This window comes from Galeopterus variegatus, unplaced genomic scaffold (assembly GCF_000696425.1).
Source record: "Galeopterus variegatus unplaced genomic scaffold, G_variegatus-3.0.2 Scaffold5863, whole genome shotgun sequence".
Classification (NCBI taxonomy): domain Eukaryota; kingdom Metazoa; phylum Chordata; class Mammalia; order Dermoptera; family Cynocephalidae; genus Galeopterus; species Galeopterus variegatus.
The window spans coordinates 68,337-87,483 of record NW_007731974.1 but is presented as its reverse complement, the minus strand read 5'-3'; the positions used below and the strand labels follow the sequence as shown (position 1 = coordinate 87,483).

At 34.1% G+C, this 19,147-nt stretch overlaps 1 protein-coding gene across 1 annotated transcript in view; it reads left to right on the top strand.

Annotated features, from left to right (window-relative positions):
* PHYHIPL (phytanoyl-CoA 2-hydroxylase interacting protein-like) overlaps positions 1-19,147 on the top strand; it is a 60,239-nt gene that overhangs the window by 29,012 nt on the left and 12,080 nt on the right. The window contains exon 2 of the mRNA XM_008590123.1: positions 17,726-17,922. Within this exon, the coding sequence (XP_008588345.1) occupies positions 17,726-17,922 (197 nt within the window). The remainder of the gene's footprint in view (positions 1-17,725; positions 17,923-19,147) is intronic.

The following is a 19,147-nucleotide window of genomic DNA, read 5'->3' as shown; positions in this document are numbered from 1 at the left end:
CGGTCCGTTGCCGGACACGGAAAAAAATAAAAAAAAAAAAAAAAAAAAAAAAAGAACAGCATTTATTTGAATAGCCAGTCAGAGGAGAACAAGGGCAGCTCAAGTAGCTTGAGATCTCAGACTCCCAGATAGCTTAAAATAGTAAGCATTTATAAAGCAAATCATTAGTGGGGGTTCCAGGAGTCGTGTGGGAATCTGATTGGTTCAGGTGAAATCACAATTATCCTTGGGATCTTGACTAATGTCCTTTTTGACTCCTTCAGGTCTGGAAGATATGCACTTCCAAGCAGGCTTTCAGTTGATGGCATTTCTGCAAAACAACTCAAGAGTGTCCTTATTGATGTAATCTTAAGCCATTTACTGAGGAACAAACATTTGGTGGCCCGGAGATCTTGTTTAGCATTAGTGAGATATATGCTTAACTAACTTTATTCTTATCTTAGTGTTAACCAAGCTTTATGGTTACTCCTAGGAACTCAGCCCATCACTAAGCAAAATTTTTCTTTAGCTACTCCCTGCCTCTAGCCAGAGGCCTGCTGTGGCTGAGGGTATAGAGATAAGCATAGGGGAAATATTGGGGATCCATCCCATTTCATGTATACATATATGATTTTAATTATAAAATTCTCCTATTTATTCCTTGGTAGAGATTTTTTATCACTAAAACTTCAGGAAGGAAAAGAGATATGATATGAGAAAATTGCTCCTGGCTGCTGCGTTTAAGGGAGGGGAACCTAACATCTGCAATTTCTTTCATAGAAAGATGGTTCAAGGCTTATTATTAATTCTAACTATATTTGTTACCTTTTAAAACACTCATTTTATTCAAATTGAGTTGTTTAGTCTCTTTACTACAGTAACTAAGATTTTAGATTGGCTTTTAATGTAACATACAAGGGAAGATACTATGTGAAAGAAAATTTACTACTTTCATGGCAAAACTGGTGGAGCTAAGGGGCAATGGTGCAAAGAATATGCTCAAACATAAAGGTTGCCCATAAATAAAGACATGCTCTATTGCAGTTTTTGCCAGAGCACATCTGGTTTATTAAGTAAGAGACACTTTTAGTCCTAATTTAAGATAAAACTGCATTTTTGGATTAATCAAATATGGACATCATGTCATAATCTCAATAGCCAAGTAACTTTTTTTTCTGATTAATATTTCAAAAAGGTCAATATTTTTTGAAATCTCGGATTCTAAGGAATTTAGCTAAGGACTTTGATAGTTAAATAATTTGTCTCAGTACAAAGCTATTAAAAGAGAAAAAAAATATTGGATGATTATATGCAGTATTATATATTCACACAAATAAATACATGTACACACATGTTTAAAATGAGACAAAAACATTATGGTGAATGATTTCCATCCTGGATCATTGCCCTAAAGTAAAGGAATAAGAGTTGTAATGACTAGTGTTTGTTTAGAATAGCTTTTCCAATTCTTGAGCTGTAAGGGGGGAAAAAACAAAAAATATGCAAATTTGAGCAATCAAATTTCTCTGTCTTAATTTATCAAACGTATTGACAGTATTTTACCAATATATAGAAATTCATAACCCTACAACAACTCTGGTTTTTATATGCATGGGTTGAGTTATGTAATATTGAAAGTAGATGTAAAATTGGTACATTTCAAACGTTTTAGTGAGCTTAGATTCTTCCAAGCTTCTGTAGATCCAGGGCTTATAATGTGTATGCATCTTCTTCAGTACATGGAATATACTGGACACCCACAGATATTTAAAAATTGCTTTCTTGGTTTGAAAGGGACATTTGAACTGGCTTTGAGTCTGTGGATATGTTTGGTGAAATTTATCTTAAGTTTTGTACTTATTGAACTCCATCTAAATCAAACACTAGTATTTTCTCTTAAAAATAATTTCTCAACTTCCTTCACACATTTCTAGTCTTTTTTTTTTTTTTAGCGTTATTATCCCTCGATATTTTCTTTCTATACCATGTGCTGAATGAACTAAATTGAAGATGCACCATTCCTTAATGCTTTTTCTGTTGCTTCCATTTAGAATGCCATGTCCTCAAACTTTTCCACTTCTGTCTTCACCTGTTGAAATTTTACTTCTCCTGCAAGGAAGAGTGTCACATGTTTTCTGAAGCATTTCTCAATTCCCATAATACAGTCTTTCAGTTAGATGATGTGATGATTTCTATTATGCCAATTTCCACATTATTACCCATTTAAAATCCTTGAGGCAGAAACTAGTTCCCTCATCTTCTCATACCTCTTCTATTGCCTACTTCTGATATGTAAACAATTGGTAATTAATAAAAGTTATTGTTTTTTAAATTTTAATATATCAATATTCAATATAGTTGATTTTTATGTCCCTTTATCAATTCCTCGTTTTCCTCTCTCCCTGTCCCCCCACCCCCTCCATCAACATCATATATGTTCACATCTTAACAAAATCAAGGAATTTTTGTGATTGTTGGGTCTTCTTCCCACCCCCCCCCATTTGTTTGTTTATTTACTTATTTATTTTTATTTGCTCCCACAAATAAGTGAGAACATGTGGTATTTCTCTTTCTGTGCCTGGCTTATTTAATTTGATATAATTTTGTCTAAGTCCATCCATGTTGCTGTGAATGATAGTATTTCATTTTTATTTCAATAGGAGAGTAGTATTCCACTGTGTAGATATACCACATCTTCCTTATTCATTCTAATGATGTGCATTTAGGCTGGTTCCAACTCTTGGCTATTGTAAATAGCACTGCAGTGAACATGGGAGTACAGGTATCCCTTCAACAGATGATTTCCATTCCTCTGGTATATACCCAGCAGTGGAATAGCTGGATCATATGGTAGATCTATCTGTAGTTGTTTGAGGAACCTCCATACCATTTTCCATAAAGGCTGCGCCATTTTGCAGTTTTTCCAACAACCATATAGGAGGATTCCCTATTTCTCTGCATCTTTGTCAGCATTTGTCATTCTCAATCTTTTGGATATTAGCCACCTTAATTGGAGTGAAATGGTATCTCAGTGTGGTTTTGATTTGCATTTCCCAAATGCTGAGTGATGTTGAGCATTTTTTCCGTATGTCTGTTGGCCATTCGTATATCTTCCTTTGAGAAATGCCTATTCATCTCCTTTGCCCATGTTTTTAATTGGGTTACTTGTTTTTTTGCTGTAAAGTTGTTTGAGTTCCTTGTATATTCTGGGTATTAATCCTTTGTCAGATGTATATTTTGCAAATATTTTCTCCCACACTGTTGGATGTCTTTTTGCTCTGTTAATTATTTCTTTTGTGGTGCAGAAGCTTTTTAGTTTGATATAATCCCATTTGCTTATTTTTCCTTTGGCTGTGTGTGCATTTGGGGTCATATTCATAAAGTCTGTACCCAACTCTACTTCCTGGAGTGTTTCCCCTATGTTTTCTTTAAGGATTTTTATTGTTTCAGGATTCATATTTAATTCTTTAATCCATTTTAAGTTGATTTTGGTTTATGGTGAGAGGCACAGGTCTAGTTTCATTCTTCTACATATGAATGTCCAATTTTCCCAGCACCATTTACTGAATAGGCGGTCTCTTCCCCAGTGTGTGGTCTTAGAGCCTTTGTCAAAGATCAGATGGCTTTAAGTACATGGGTTGATTTCTGGATTCTCTGTTCTGTTCCATTGGTCCATGTGTCTGTTTTTATGCCAGTACCATGCTGTTTTGTTTACTATCACTTTGTAGTATAAAGTCAGGTAGTGTTATGCCTCCAGCTTTAATTTTTTTGCTCAGGATTGCTTTGGCTATTCATGGCTTTTGTTCTTCCTTATGAATGTTAGGAATGTTTTTTCCAATTCTGAGGAAAATGTCATTGGAATTTTGATGGGGATTGCATTGAATCTGTAGATGACTTTGGGTAGTATGGACATTTTCACAATGTTAATTCTTCCAATCAAGAGCATGGATATCTTTCCATCTTCTTGTGTCCTATTTAATTTCTCTCAACAGTGATTTGTAGTTCTCATCATAGAGATTTGTCACATCCTTGGTTAAGTTTATTCCTAGGTATTTTACTCTTTTGGTGGCTATTGTAAGTGGGCTATCTTTCTTGATTTCTTATTCTGTCAGTTCACTCTTACGGTATAGAAATGCTACTGATTTTTGTGTGTTGATTTTGTATCCTGCAACTTTGCTAAAATCATTTATTGACTAAGAGATTTTTGTAGAGTCTTTAGGCTGTTCTATATATATAGGATCATGTCATCTGCAAACTGGGACAGTTTGACTTCATCTTTTCCAATCTAGATGCCCTTTATTTCCTTCTCTTCCCTGACTGCTCTGGCTACTTCGAACGCTATGTTGAATAGGAGTGGTGAGAGTGAGCATCCTTGTCTTGTTCCTGTTCTTAAAGGAAAGGCTTTCAATTTTTTCCATTCAGGATGATATTGACAGTGGGTTTATTATATATGGCTTTAATTGTGTTGAGATACTCTCCTTCTATACCAAATTTATAGAGATTCTTCATCATGAGCAAATGTTGAATTTTGTCAAATGCCTTTTCAGCCTCTATAGAGAGGATCATATGGTTTTTGTGTTTTATTTTATCGATGTGGCATATCACATTTATTGATTTGCATATGTTGAACTAATCTCGCATCCCTGGGATGAACCCTACTGGATCACGGTGTATAATTTTATGTATGTGTTGTTGTATTCTATTAGCTGGTATTTTATTGAGGATTTTTGCATCTATATTCATCAATGATATTGTCCTGTAATTTTCTTTTTTTGTTGTATCTTTGTCTGGTTTTGGTATCAGGATGATGTTTGCCTCATAGAATGAGTTTGGGAGAGTGGCCTCTGTTTCAGTTGTTTGGAGTACTCTGTAGAGAATTGGTATTAATTCTTCTTTAAAGATTTCATAGAATTCTGCTGTGAATCCATCTGGTCCTGGGCTTTTCTTTGTTGGGAGACTGCTGATAACAGCTTTAATTTCTTTGTTATTGTTCTGTTCAGATTTTCTGTCTTCTTGGCTCAGTCTTGGTAGTTTGTGTGTGTCCAAAAATTTATCCATTTCCTCCAGATTTTCAAATTTTTTGGTGTATAGTTGTTTACAGTAGTCTCTAATGATTCCTTGTTTTTCTGAAGTATTGGTTATAATATCACCATTTTCATTCCTAATTTTTGTTATTTGTGTCTTCTCTCTTCTTTTTTTGGTTAGCCTTGCTAATGGTTTGTCAATTTTATTTATCTTTTCAAAAAAACAACTTTTTGTTTCATTGATCTGTTGTATCATTTTGGGGGTTTCTGTTTCATTTAGTTCTGCTCTGATCTTATTTTTTCCATCTACTAACTTTGGGTTCGGATTGTTCTTGTTTTTCTAATACTTTAAGGTGAAGTGTTAGTTGTTTACTTGCCATCTTTCCATTCTTATGAGGTAAGCATTTAGTGCAATAAATTTCCCCCTTAGTACTGCTTTTGCAGTATCCCACAGGTTTTGGTATGATGTGTAATTATTTGCATTAGTTTTAATAAATTTTTGATTTCCTGTTTTCAACCGATATGTCATTAAGTAGAATGTTGTTTAATTTCCATGTATTTGTATAGTTTCCAGAGTTTTGTTTGTTATTGATTTCTAGTTTTAATCTAGTTTTTTAGTTTTAATCTAATTTTAAAACATGGAATAATTCCAATTTTTTTGAATTTGTTGAAACTTGATTTGTGACCTAACATGTGGTCTATCCTGGAGAATGTTCCATATGCTGAAGAGAAGAATGAATATTCTGACATTGATGGATGTAATGTTCTATATATATCTACCAAGTCCAATTGGTCTAAAGTATTATTTAGGTCTTGTGTTTCTCTGTTGATTTTTTTTCTTAGATGATCTGTCCAATGTGGAGAGTGGGATATTCAGATCCCTATCTATTATGGTACTAGTGTCTCTTTCTTAAGTCTAATAGTGTTTTCTTTGTAAATCTGGCTGCTCCAAAGTTGGGTGCATAAATATTTATGATTGTTGTGTCTTCTCTTTGGATAGATCCTTTTATCATTACATAGTGACATTCTTTATCATTTTTTATGGTTTTTGGTTTAAAGTCTATTTTATCTGATATAAGAATAGCTACTCCAGCTCTTTTTTCATTTCTGTTTGCCTGGTATATCTTTTTCCATCCTTTCACTCTTAGTCTATGTATGTCTTTACAGGTGAGGTAGGTCTCTTGAAGGCAGCATATTGTTGGGTCCATCTTTTTAATCCAATTGGTCAGTCTCTGTCTTTTGAGTGGGGAATTCAAACCTTTTACATGTAAAGTTATTATTGAAAGATATTGATTTATTGCTGGCATTATATTGATTTTTGTTTGGATGTTTTAAATATCTTTTGTTCCTGTCTTTCTGATTTACTGATTGTCTTCTGATTGTTGATTTCTTAGAACAGTTGATCAACATTTTTTTTCTCTCTTTATTGTTTAACATTTTATTTTACTGGTGAGTTTTGTTCTGTCTTGAATATACATAGTAGTGATGGTTGTTTTTCAGGCATGAGACCCAGTACTTTCTTGAGAATTTCTTGTAAGTCTGGTCATGTGGTAGTGAACTCCCACAGTTTTTGCTTGTCTGGGAAATACACTGTCCTTGTCGTTCATTTCAGAAGGATAGCCTTGCTGGGTTAAGTATTCTTGGCTGGCAATTTTTGTCTTTTAGTATTTTGAATATATCTTCCCATTCTCTTTTGGCTTTTAGTGTTTCTGATGAAAAGTCGGATGTTAGTCTAATAGGGGTTCCCTTATAGGTGACTTGATGCTTCTCTCTTGTAGCTTTTAAGATTCTCTCTTTGTCTTTGAGTTTTGCCAATTTGACTATAATATGTCTTGGAGAGGACATTTTTGGGTTGAATATATTGGGAGATCTTTGAGCTTCCTATATCTGAGGATCTGTATCTCTCCCTCTACCTGGGAAGTTTTCTGCTATTATTTCATTGAATATGTTTTCAATGCCATTTCCTTTCTCCTCCCCCTCTGGAATACCCATGATTTGGATATTGGAGCACTTGAGGTTGTCTATTATCTCTTAGATTTTCTTTAAGTTTTCAAATTCTTTTTTCTTTCTTTTTTTTTTTTTTTGGTCTGCCTGTGTTATTTTAAATAATCCATCTTCGAGGTCAGATATTATCTCTTCTGCTTGATCTAGCCTGCTGGTTAAGCTCTCTGTCGTGTTTTTTATTTCATTGAATAAATCCTTCTGCTCGACAAGCTCTGCTGCATTCTTTTTCAAGGCATTGATTTCTTGTGCATTTCCTCTTTCAGGTCCTGTATACTTTTTTCATTTCATTGTGTGTCTGAGTGTTCTTTTACCTCATTTAGTTTCCTTAAAATTTTTGCTCAAAATTCCTTGTCAGTCATTTCAAGGACTTCCTGTTTCATAGGGTCTAGAACATGAGAGTTGTTATATTCCTTTGGAGATGTCATACTTTCTTGTTTTTTCATATTTCTAGTCTCTCTCCATTGGTGTTTAGTAATTGTGGGTAAGGCTATTGCAGTCTACTTTGTCCACCCTGGTGTCTGGAGTAATATCAGGGAGTTTTGTTGACACTCAGCTGCCCGTTGCTGCCTTAGGTCCTGGGGGATTGGTGGTGGCTGTGGCTTCCCTTGGTGGCGGGGACTCACCTGGCTGGTGGCCTAGGGTCCCATGTGTGCAGAGGGCAACTGGAACTCCTCAGCTCTGCTGCTGCCTCCATCCCAGGGGGTCAGTGGTGGCTGCAGCCTATCTTGGGGCCTGGCTGGTGGCCTGGGGGTCTGCTGCTGCCTTGGGTCTCAGTAGGTCAGCAGCTAATAAAAGTTATTGTAATACTTGACAAAAATAAATTTGAAAGGACATATGTAATTAGCAGAGTGATAAGCATCCTCAACCAGCTTTATAAATCTGATTGATTTGTCATAGTCAATTTAAGAAGCCACTTAGTTCAACCACCTTCTTCGAGGAGCAAACAACAAACTATCCAAGACATAGATTTTATTTTAAAATCTTCCAGGAAGAAACGTTTTACATTCTGGTTTTTAGTGATCTTAAAGAATTTTCCTAGACTTAATATATAAATCTCAACAAGTTGTCTTCAGGAAGTTTTAATAAAATTAAAAAGACAAAAAATGCTTTTCAACAATGATTAAATTTAGCACAGAGTAAATTTTGTTTTAAAAGTGAATGCATCTGATTTCTAAGTGGCTGAGGTAATGACAACTGCCTAAATCCAAATCTCCCAATCCATCCTCCAGATATCATAGAGATTAACAAGAAAAAAATCCAGTAACCTAAATCCCACACCTTTAGCATAATTATAAGACTAAAGAATAATAAATGCTGGCAAGGATGCAGATAAAAGGGAACCCTCCTCCACTGTTGGTGGGACTGCAAAATGGTGCAGCCATTATGGAAAATGGTATGGAGGTTCCTCAAACAATTACAGATAGATCTGCCACATGAGCCAGCTATCCCACTGCTGGGTATATACCCAAAGGAATGGAAATCATTATGTTGAAGGGATACCTGTACTCCCATGTTTATTGCAGCACTATTTACAATAGCCAAGAGTTGGAACCAACCTAAATACCTATCATCAGAATGAATAGATAAGGAAAATGTGGTATATCTACACAGTGAAATACTACTCTGCTGTAAAAGAGAATGAAATACTACCATTTGCAGCAACATGGATGAACTTAGAGAAAATTGTGTTAAATGAAATAAGCCAGGCACAGAAAGAGAAATACCACATGTTCTCACTTACATGTGGGAGCTAATAAAAATAAATTAATAAATATATAAACAAACAAATGGGATGGGAAATACACAACAATCACAATAATTCCTAGAACTTGTTAAGGTAAGTGAACAGATATGATGTTGATGGGGGTGGGAAGGGGGCGAGAGGGGGGGAAGGGAGGAATGGCAAAGGGCCATGAAAATCAACTACATTATAAAAATAAATAAGTAATAAAGAAAAAAGAAAATATTTTGCTAGAACTATTTCTTGAATTCTTACCCAAAGTCCATTCTCGGATCAAGTGGAAAGAAAGGGGAGGATTCAGGGAAACTGAAAGGATGAGAATAAAGGAGAATAGAGGGTCTAAGATTGAACTAAAGTCACTCTCAAAAAAGAAAGTTCATTCAGAGCACTAAATATAAGGAAGAGACTTAAAAGTATATACAAGATTTATTCTTGCAATGCTTCTTTGGAGAAGATGGTGAAAAGAAAGAGGAAATGCTCTTTGGAAACTGTTTGCTGAAGAGTAAAAGAAGCAAGAAGGGAGAATTTAAAATCTTGCAAGACAAAAGAAAATTAAAATTTAAAAACATACAGCTCCTTAAAAAATACTATTCATTGAAAAACAAAAAAAAAACCCTCTGTGTTACAATCATAGACAGGGTGGTCTTGAACTAATCTCATAAACTACTCTTCTTTCAGTAGTCTTCATGTATATGAAGCTAATACAAGAAGAAAACAGAAGAAAAGTAAATAATTACAATATTCCAAACTGAATTAAATATCTTTAAACAAACATTGATGGAAAAAACACCTTGATTCAAATTTAGAAAATAAAATTAGAAATAATAGAGAACAGTTAGAAATGAAATGAGGTTCAATTGAACTCAGGAAGGAAGTAGAGGGAAATAAAACAAAAGTATACCAGAAATGAAGGTTAAATTATAAAAATTGTAAGAAAGAATAAATTTGAATGAAAACTTAATGGGACATTAAAGAAAAGTAGGAAAACAACCAAGAGGTTGAAGAGATAATGAAAGAAGTAAAAATAGCCAGAGAGAAAGTGGTTTAAATGGAAGACAGGTAAATAAGATTCAACATATGTTTAATTAGAGTCTCTCCAAAAAAATCTTTAAAGGAAAATTAAATTATAAAAGAAAATAAGGAGAACTAATATTTAAAACTCTAATCCAATGAAACTTTTCAGAACAATCAACTTCAAGGTATATACAATTAAAACTGTTAGACTTTAATGATAAAGGAAAAAATAATCAGAGCTTTTTGGCATTGGGTAGTTTATAAATAGTAGAAATTTATTTCTCACAGATCTGGAGGCTGAGAAGTTCAAGATCAAGATGCTGGCAGGTTTGGTGTCTGGTGACGGTTACTCTCTGCTTCCAGGTGGCACCTGTTTTTACATCCTCTGGAGGGGACAAATCCTGTGTCCTCACATGGCAGAAGGCAGAAGGGCAAAAGGGCTGAACTCTTGTGAAGGCTCTTTTATAAACGTCTTCATCATATTCACCAGGGAGAAGCCCTTATGACCTAATTATTTCAGAAGGCCGAACTTCTTAATATCGTTGCACTGGGGATTAAGTTTCAATACAGTAATCTTGGTTTTTTGTTTGTGTCTTTGTTTTGGGTGGCTGGCCGGTATAGGGATACAATCAGTACAAATTTTGAAGATGACACAAACATTCAAATCATAGCACAGATTATAACCCATTGAATAAAATAGGAATACATGAGCCTTTAGCGTTATAATTAAATTAACGGAGAAGGAGAAGTTCTTCCTTATAGGAAAATACAAGTAAGAAATATAGAGGGAATGATAGAAAATCATTATTTGGCAAACATAGTAGTAATTGTTTCAGGAAAGAGTCTTCACTGGGTACTATAATTAGTGGGATTAAGTTCGATGAGAACGAGGGTATTACACAAAGTATCTCCCCACAAAATGCTTATTAATTACAAAGGGAAAATACAGTTGAGAAACCTTGCAGACATGTAACCTTAACCAGGTGATAAACATTAACTTCACTGGTAACAGAACAAATCAACATCACATACATAACATTATGTCTACAGTATTCCTGCCAAAAAAGAATAATCTCAATGATAAGGAAACATTACACAAATCCAAGTGGAGGAACAGTCTACAAAATTACTGTCAATAAAATGGAAGACAAACACAGACCAAGAATGTTCCAGATTAAAAGGGATGTGACAACTAAATCACAACCTGTGATCCTTCACTGGATACTGGACCACAAGGTTTTTTGGTTCATTTGTTTTTGTTGCTATTCAGAATCTTAAGACCAAGAATGTTCCAGATTAAAAGGGATGTGACAACTAAATCACAACCTGTGATCCTTCATTGGATACTGGACCACAAGGTTTTTTGGTTCATTTGTTTTTGTTGCTATTCAGAATCTTAAAAAAAAAGCAGTGAAATATGAAGTTTATAGATTGAAAATAATAAGATAGTAATTTCCTGATTTTGATCATCGAACTCTGGTTATATAAGAGAACATCTTTCATTCTTATAAAATATGCACTGAAGTATTTAGGAGTAAAGGGCCCAGGTGTGGGTAATTTACTCTCAAATGGCTCAGAAAAAAACATGAGTGTACATGTATGGAGAGAAAGAGTTTGGAGGCAGAGGAGGGAGGGAGAAGATAATAAAGCAAATTTTGTAACATATTAATGAATTAGTCTGTTTCTGTTGCTTATAACAGAATACCTGAAGCTGGGTAATTTATAAAGGAATGAAACTTATTTCTGACGGTTTTTGAGGATGGGAAATCTAAAGTCCAGGGAATACATCTGAGTGAGGTACTTCTTTTTTTTTTTTTTTTTTTAAGATGACCGGTAAGGGGATCTTAACCCTTGACTTGGCGTTGTCAGCACCACGCTCAGCCAGTGAGCGAACCGGCCATCCCTATATGGGATCTGAACCCAGGGCCTTGGTGTTATCAGCACCGCACTCTCCCGAGTGAGCCACGGGCCGGCCCTAAGAGTGAGGTACTTCTTTTGGTGAGAACTCTCTACAGGGTCCTGGTGACCAGGTTATCACATGGTGAGAATGAGCTGAGCAAGAGAGAGCTAACCTCACTCACTCTCCTTACAAAGCCATCAGAATCACACTCATTATTCCATGAATAGATCAATCTATTCCTAAAACTATTCATATAAACTAGGTCACAGTCCTTACAATCTAATTACCACTTAAAGGCCCCACCTTTCAAATACCATAACCAGATTTCCCACCCTCTTAACATTGTCACAATAGAGATCAAGTTTCTAATACAGGAACTTTGGGGGCACACATTTGACCCATAGCAGTTAACAACTGGAGAGGCTGGGTGAAGGGTATAAGGGAGCTTTTAGTACCATTCTTGCAACTTTTTTATAAGTCTGGAATTATATCAAAATAAAATGTTACTTTTTAAAAAGTAGAATGAATTCAAAGCAAGATGGTAAATAAATGAAACAAAAATGGCAAAGTATTGATAATGTTTAAAGTTGGGTGGTAGGTACATGGGCATTCATTTCATTATTTTTCCTACTTGATGTATGCTTATAAACTTCCATAACAGAATGACTTTTAAAAGTGAATGAGTCTACAGTGATCTTTTTTTCATAGATAATGTAAATTTACTTTCTCATTAAATACTCTTGCTTATTTAGGGCATTTAAGATCTGATCGTGTTGAAGTAAACTAAAGAAGACCTAAATAAATGGCAAGACATCTCATGTTCATAGATGGAAGACATTATCATTAAGAAGGCAATATTCCCCCCTCCACACAATTAATTTACAGGTTCAACTCAAACTCTCAAAATTCCATCTAACTTCTTTGCAGAAATTGACAAGTTGGGCCTGGCCTGTGGCTCATTGGGAGAGTGTGGTGCTGATAACACCAAGGCCATGGGTTCAGATCCCTATATAGGGATGGCCGGTTAGCTCACTTGGGAGAACATGGTGCTGATAACACCAAGTCAAGGGTTAAGATCCCCTTACTGGTCATTTTTTAAAAAAAAGAAAAAAAAAGAAATTGACAAGCTGATCCTAAAATTCATATGGAAAGTCAGGGGACCCAGAATAGCCAAAACAATCTTCAGAAAAAAGAACAAAGTTGGAGGACTCACATTTATTGATTTCAAAACTTACTGTGGTGCTGTAGTAATCAGGACAGTATCGAACTGGAATTAAGGATAGAGATACAGATTAGTGAAGTAAAATTGAGAGTCTAGAAATAAGCCTTATATTTATGGCCAGTTGATTTTTGACAAGGGTGTCAAAAGAATTAAATAAGGAAAGAAAAATCTTTGAACGAATGATGCTGTGAAACAACTATATCTCCACATGGAAAAGAATGTAGCTGGACCCCTACACTATACACAAAAATTAACTCAGAGTGAATCAAAAACCTAAATAGAAAATAAACCTACTAACTAGTTCAATATTTCCTTAACTCCTTATTTTCAATTTGAGGGTATATAATCAAAATACTGTTTTCAAAAATTACCAGGAAATTTTCCTAAATATCTCAAAAATAATTTTTACCTCAAAAAAGATTGAACTTTAGTAACTAATATGCATGTTGAGGTATTGGACACAAAGTTCTTTAATGTCTATTACTTTGAAATGTGTCAAAATACTATAGATGAACAGATGGATATGTATAAGTTAAATGTGTCAGTTAAAGTGGTGTTTACTATAAAATTCTTTCAACTTTTCTGTGTTATAAAATTTCATGTTAGACAAACATAAAATATAATGGCAAAATTTACGTATTTTCTTCAATGTGATTATGTTATTCGTTTGAAATGTGGTTTTTCATTTGCCTTATTTTATACAAATAATTACAAATAATATACAAATATATACAAATATACACATAATTAATGTAATTCCAAAGAACTTCACAAAAAGCAATGACTCAGGGGAAGTGTCTTACAAGACTCTTAGAAGAAACTATAGGTGTAAATCTTCATGACCTTGAATTAAGCAATGGTTTCTTAAATATGACACCAAAATATTAACAACAAAAGAAAAATAGATAAATTGGACTTCATCAAAATTAGTTTTTGTGCTTCAAAAAAGTAAAGAGACAAACCACAGAATGACAGAACATTTCTGCAAATCATATATCTGATAAGGGACTCATATCTAGAATATAAAGGACTAGTACAACATAGTAATAAAAAGACAATCCAATTTTTAAAAATGGATGAAGGATCTATATATATACTTTTCTCAAATGAACATATACAAATGGCTAGTAAGCACATGAAAAGGTGCTCAAAATCATTAGCTATCAGGGAAATGCAAATCAAAACCACAATGAAATACCACTACACACCCACTAGGATGACTATAATAAAAACGACATGTAATAATAAATGTTGGTGAGGATGCGGAGAAATTAGAACCTTCATAAACTGCTGGTGTAACTGTCAAATGGTGCAGCCAGTTTGGAAAACAGTCTGACATTTCCACAGTAAGTTTAATATAGAGTTATCTGATCCAGCAATTCCACTCCAAGAGGAATGAAAACGTACGTCCACACAAGAACTTGTACACAAATGTTCATATCATCATTATTTATAATAGCTCCAAAGTGGAAACAGCCCAAATGTCTCAACTTTTAAATAAAGAAAAGGGGATGTACCCATACAGAGTAATATTATTCAACACTAAAAAGAAATGAAGTACTGATACAACATGGATGAACCTTGAAAGCATTCTGCTAAGTGAAAGAAGCCAGTCATGATGGACCACATATTTTACGATACCATTTATTTGAAGTGTACACAATAAGCAAATCTATGGAGAGAGAAAATAGATTAGTGGCTGCCTAGGGCTGAGGGGAGGGAGTGTGTATGGGTGTGTGTGTGGTGGTGGGGAGTGGTGGGTGGATGGCTAAGATGGGCAATGTGCAGGGTTTCTTTATGGGGTATAGAAAATGTTCTATAATTGATTATGGGGTGGATGCACAACTAATTCTGCTAAAAGCCATTGAATTGTATACTTTATTTTTTATTTATTTATTTATTTTTCCTTTTTGTCTTTTTTACTGACCGGTAACGGGATTGCAACCCTCGGTGTTGCGCCCGCACCGCGCTCAGCCAGTGAGCGGGAACCGGTCTCCACATGGGATCCGAACCCTCAGCGGGAGCGCCACTGCGCTCGCAAGCGGCGCACTCTCCAGTGCACCACCGGGCCGGCCCGAATTGTGTACTTTAAATGACTGAATTGTATGGTATGTGAGTTATATCTCATTAAAGCTGTTTTTTTAAAATCTGATCATTCTTTTGTAAGGCAGTTTAAGTTCAATGAAAGAAGAGCCATATCTATAAAATATGATTAGTGTAATTTGGCAGTGTTTTCAGCTTACACTTCAATAATTGCTGTTAAAAACTGCTTTTGAAATGTTTGTGCTCGAAAGCAACTTTCACGTTTTGAATAGACAAAAGTGTATGAAGCTGTTTATTTTTTGTGCATTCAGTATTACCAATCAGCAGTGTAGCCACAGATGTTAGAATCATTTGGAGTGTGTAGTAGAGAAATGGAGCTAGAAGTACCCGTAAGATGAAGTCTTACTGCGGAAGGGAAGCTATATTTGGAAGTACACTTGACTGACAGAACTAAGATAGTACTGGTGGTTATTGAATATTAGTGTCATGTAGATCACAGTTGTTTCATCAGTTTTTATAAACAAAATTGTTGTCTTGTGTCACTTATCTCAAAATCTCAGTCAATTAAAAATTGATTCACAGAATGTGAGGAGGAAGGAAGTTAAATGTAAACTCATAGGATTTAAAATAATTTTTTTCCTGTGCTATCCAAGAAATCTGAATAAAAGTTAATCTAGTAGTTTTGTTAAGAACTGGGATTATTATGAGTAGCTAGAAAATGATGATTTTTGATACAACAAATCCTTTATAGGTTGGAGCTTTATATTGTTCCCAATAGGAAAAATGTGAATTGAGTGAAGGTTTCCACATTTTAATAAAGGTAACAATTTTTTTCTCAAATTTTAACAATTAGAAGAAAAAATGTATAAATGACAAAGTATTATATTTTATAAAGTAATAATTTGTGACATTTTAAGGTTGAATAAAATAATAGTGGAAGTTTGTAGCAAAATATAGTATCTTAGTGTTAATATATTGAAGTTGTATTTTCATTAAATTGAATCAAATGCAAAATAGCTTTATTTTTATTATCTAATGCCTAATAATTTTGTTTATTTTTTTCACTCAGTTGTGAAGTTATGGACATAGTTGTAATGCAGATGAGATCTACAGAAACTTCTATCATTAGAGTCCAGAAAGTTTTTCATTAATATTGTAGTTCTAAAGATAACTACAATCAGAATAATAGGTTGAAATGTGAGTTTTTCAAAATAGGACAAAAATTAGTAATGTTTGAGTATTTACTGCCTTTCCCTTTCCCGAGGTTATTAAAAGGATTTCACTTGGTTTCTTCCCTTCCCTTGATTTCCGAAAAGCTTTAGGCCAGAAGCATTTTGGGCATTCTATGAGACCAGCTGGAGAGGAAAGTAAAAAGTGGGGGAGTAATGTTTCTGGGAGTTTTGTGGAGAGGGAATGTGGACAAACTGGGGTGTGAGGGAAATACACGGGAGAAGAAAGAAGAATTTTAAAAGGTGTTCAAGAAAAAAAAGCAAGGAACTTAATGTTGAAATTAGTTTTCAATCGCCATCAGGTTCCTCTGGCCACAACACAGCTTGAAGTGAGACAACATGAGTCAGATAGTTGATAAAGTTGAGAATTGTTATGAGTTTCATATCAGTGATTTGTATAGAAGTATGGGGGAGGGAACAATATAATCTGGAAATAGAAGGTGTTGCCACAAGGTGGCATTCATTGTTGTTGCTTTTTACATTTGTTGATCAAGATTTGCTATTCTGTTAAGGAGCAAGTTCTGTAGCTGATTTGTGACCTACCATTTTTTATCATATGAATAACAATTTTGTTTATTTTTTTCTCTTTTGGGGCATTGAACATTATGTTGGCTTGGGGAAAGGGAACGTAGGAACGTAGGAAGAATTGGGGTAAAAATTGATTCTGGTTTGTCTTTCCTATATATGAAACAAACTTGGCAAGTCTATATTTTCTTTTTCTTTTGTCATCCATACTATCTTGCTCTATACTATTAGACAAAATGATTGCATTTTCTTTAAATAGAAGTGTGGAGACATAGTTTTTAAAGTCTTTGAAGTAACCATGTGTCAGATCAATTCTTCAGGGTTTTAATGATATCAAACAACATGGCAATTGTCTTTTTTCTTTTAGCCTTATCTATTGTTCCAGCACTCAAAATTAAATTTGTCAAGATACCACAGATAAAAGATTCTTAGAATAATCCTTGACGTAGCTACTTGTAAGCAAATGGTCTTCAATACTGTTTGTATATGTAGTATAACCGTTGCATGCTGCATCTATATATAATGTTTCCAAAATGAAAGAGGAGGAGCAATTTTATAGACTGTCATTGCTACCTCATAGACTTTTAAAGAAATGTTTCTTTTATTTGACTAGATCCTTTCATTATCAACATTTCTATGAAGTTATCTAAATTAAAACACCTGATATTACTTTAGAGTAGTTGGTCATATAGGAAAAATGGTCTCTTAGGGCTTTCTAGAGGGAACCTACGTATGTAAGACTAATCATTTGTAGACTAGACAGATGGAACATCAGGGTTCTTGTTTTCACTCTGTCAAAGCAGAAATTGGAAAAGTAAATTGAAAATGTAGAGAGGAAGGATTAATTCATCTTTACTTTTTATTGGTAGTATGACCTTGTAAACATCCTTTACTATCATTAACACTCAAATTACTTCATGAAAAAATGAAATTCCAGATTTAGTGGATAGTTGAGTCCAGAAATATGTACACAGCTAAAGACCTTGCAAACTGGAAAAAATCCATTAATTGTAAACTAACTTTCTGTACATTGTTTTCTTGCAGGGAACAAATCACAGGACAGTGGCATAGCAGAGATGGAAGAACTTCCTGTACCACATAACATCAAAATAAACAATATTACATGTGACTCATTCAAAATTTCATGGGAAATGGATTCAAAATCAAAGGACCGTATTACACACTATTTCATTGACCTCAACAAAAAAGAGAACAAGAACTCCAATAAATTTAAACACAAGGTAAAATCTAACAAATAGGGTTTTTTTTTTTTTTGCTCCTTAAAAATTTTCTAAGTTTTTAAGAAAGAATATATTTTCAAAGAAAGAATAATGTTCTATTAATGACTTATGCAATGTATTTAACATTGTGAAGAATAAAAATTATATGTGATTTAAAAACCCTATTCTCTAAGAAATTTTGTAAGAAATGAAATGCCATGCTAATTGTTGAAAGATAATTTTCAATAAAACGATAAAATCATAACTGTCATACAGATATAAAAATCAACATAAGTTATAGATTTTATTTAACTCACTAATGAGGAAAGTGATGAAGTATTATAACCAGTTCAAAGGATAATCCAAAGAAAAGAGTCATTTATAAATCAGGTATATTGAAATGAATGCGTAAATGGAGGCAGAGCTGGTTTTGAAGGGGTAGGGGGAGCTGGAAGGGTTGTCCCTCCACTGGGCAGAAATCATTTGCATGTATTTAGACAGTAATAACTGAATTGTTATCAGTTTCTACAAACTGCAGTATTCTAAAATAGCTTTCATAGAATCAGAAGCAGGTAGCCAGAGACTATGATATAGGTAATGCATAGTTTTCCATTGAAGCACACATTTTTCCCTCTAATAACTTCCAGAAGAACCATCTGATGCATCTTATAAACTTCAAGGTATTTATTAACACTCTTCAGGGCTGAAAATTGCTTTAGGTTTTCAATTTTTTTTTTTTTTTTTTTTTTTTTTTTTTTTGCTTTTTGGGTTTTTCTGGTCTTCTGTTTTGAGAATGAAAATTATTAACTTTTAGATATTTTAGACATACAACACTTCTATGATATTTGTTTGTATACCTGTCTACATATCATATATGTTTTCTGATACGTATCTCCCTCCAGAAGTAACTGTAGAGAGGATAATTATCTGATGTAAATTTTCTTTCTCATGTTTGTGTTTTCACTGATGATGAAAAGTTGGTCTTTTTTTTTTTTTTTATAGTAGTACTAAGATTTAGCCTGGGAAATATTTTAGAAGACCTGTCCTATCTTGTCTGGAAATTTTGCTTTTTACTAGGTGTGCAATTATACATACTAAAGATAAGTGAGGATTGAATGTACTATAGATAAGTGTGAAAGAGACAGCAAGATTGATTAGTCATTATTTTTCTGAGTTCTAATTCTTTTTTTTTTTTTTTTTTTTCCTTTTTTTGTCTTTTTTCGTGACCGGCAACGGATCACAACCC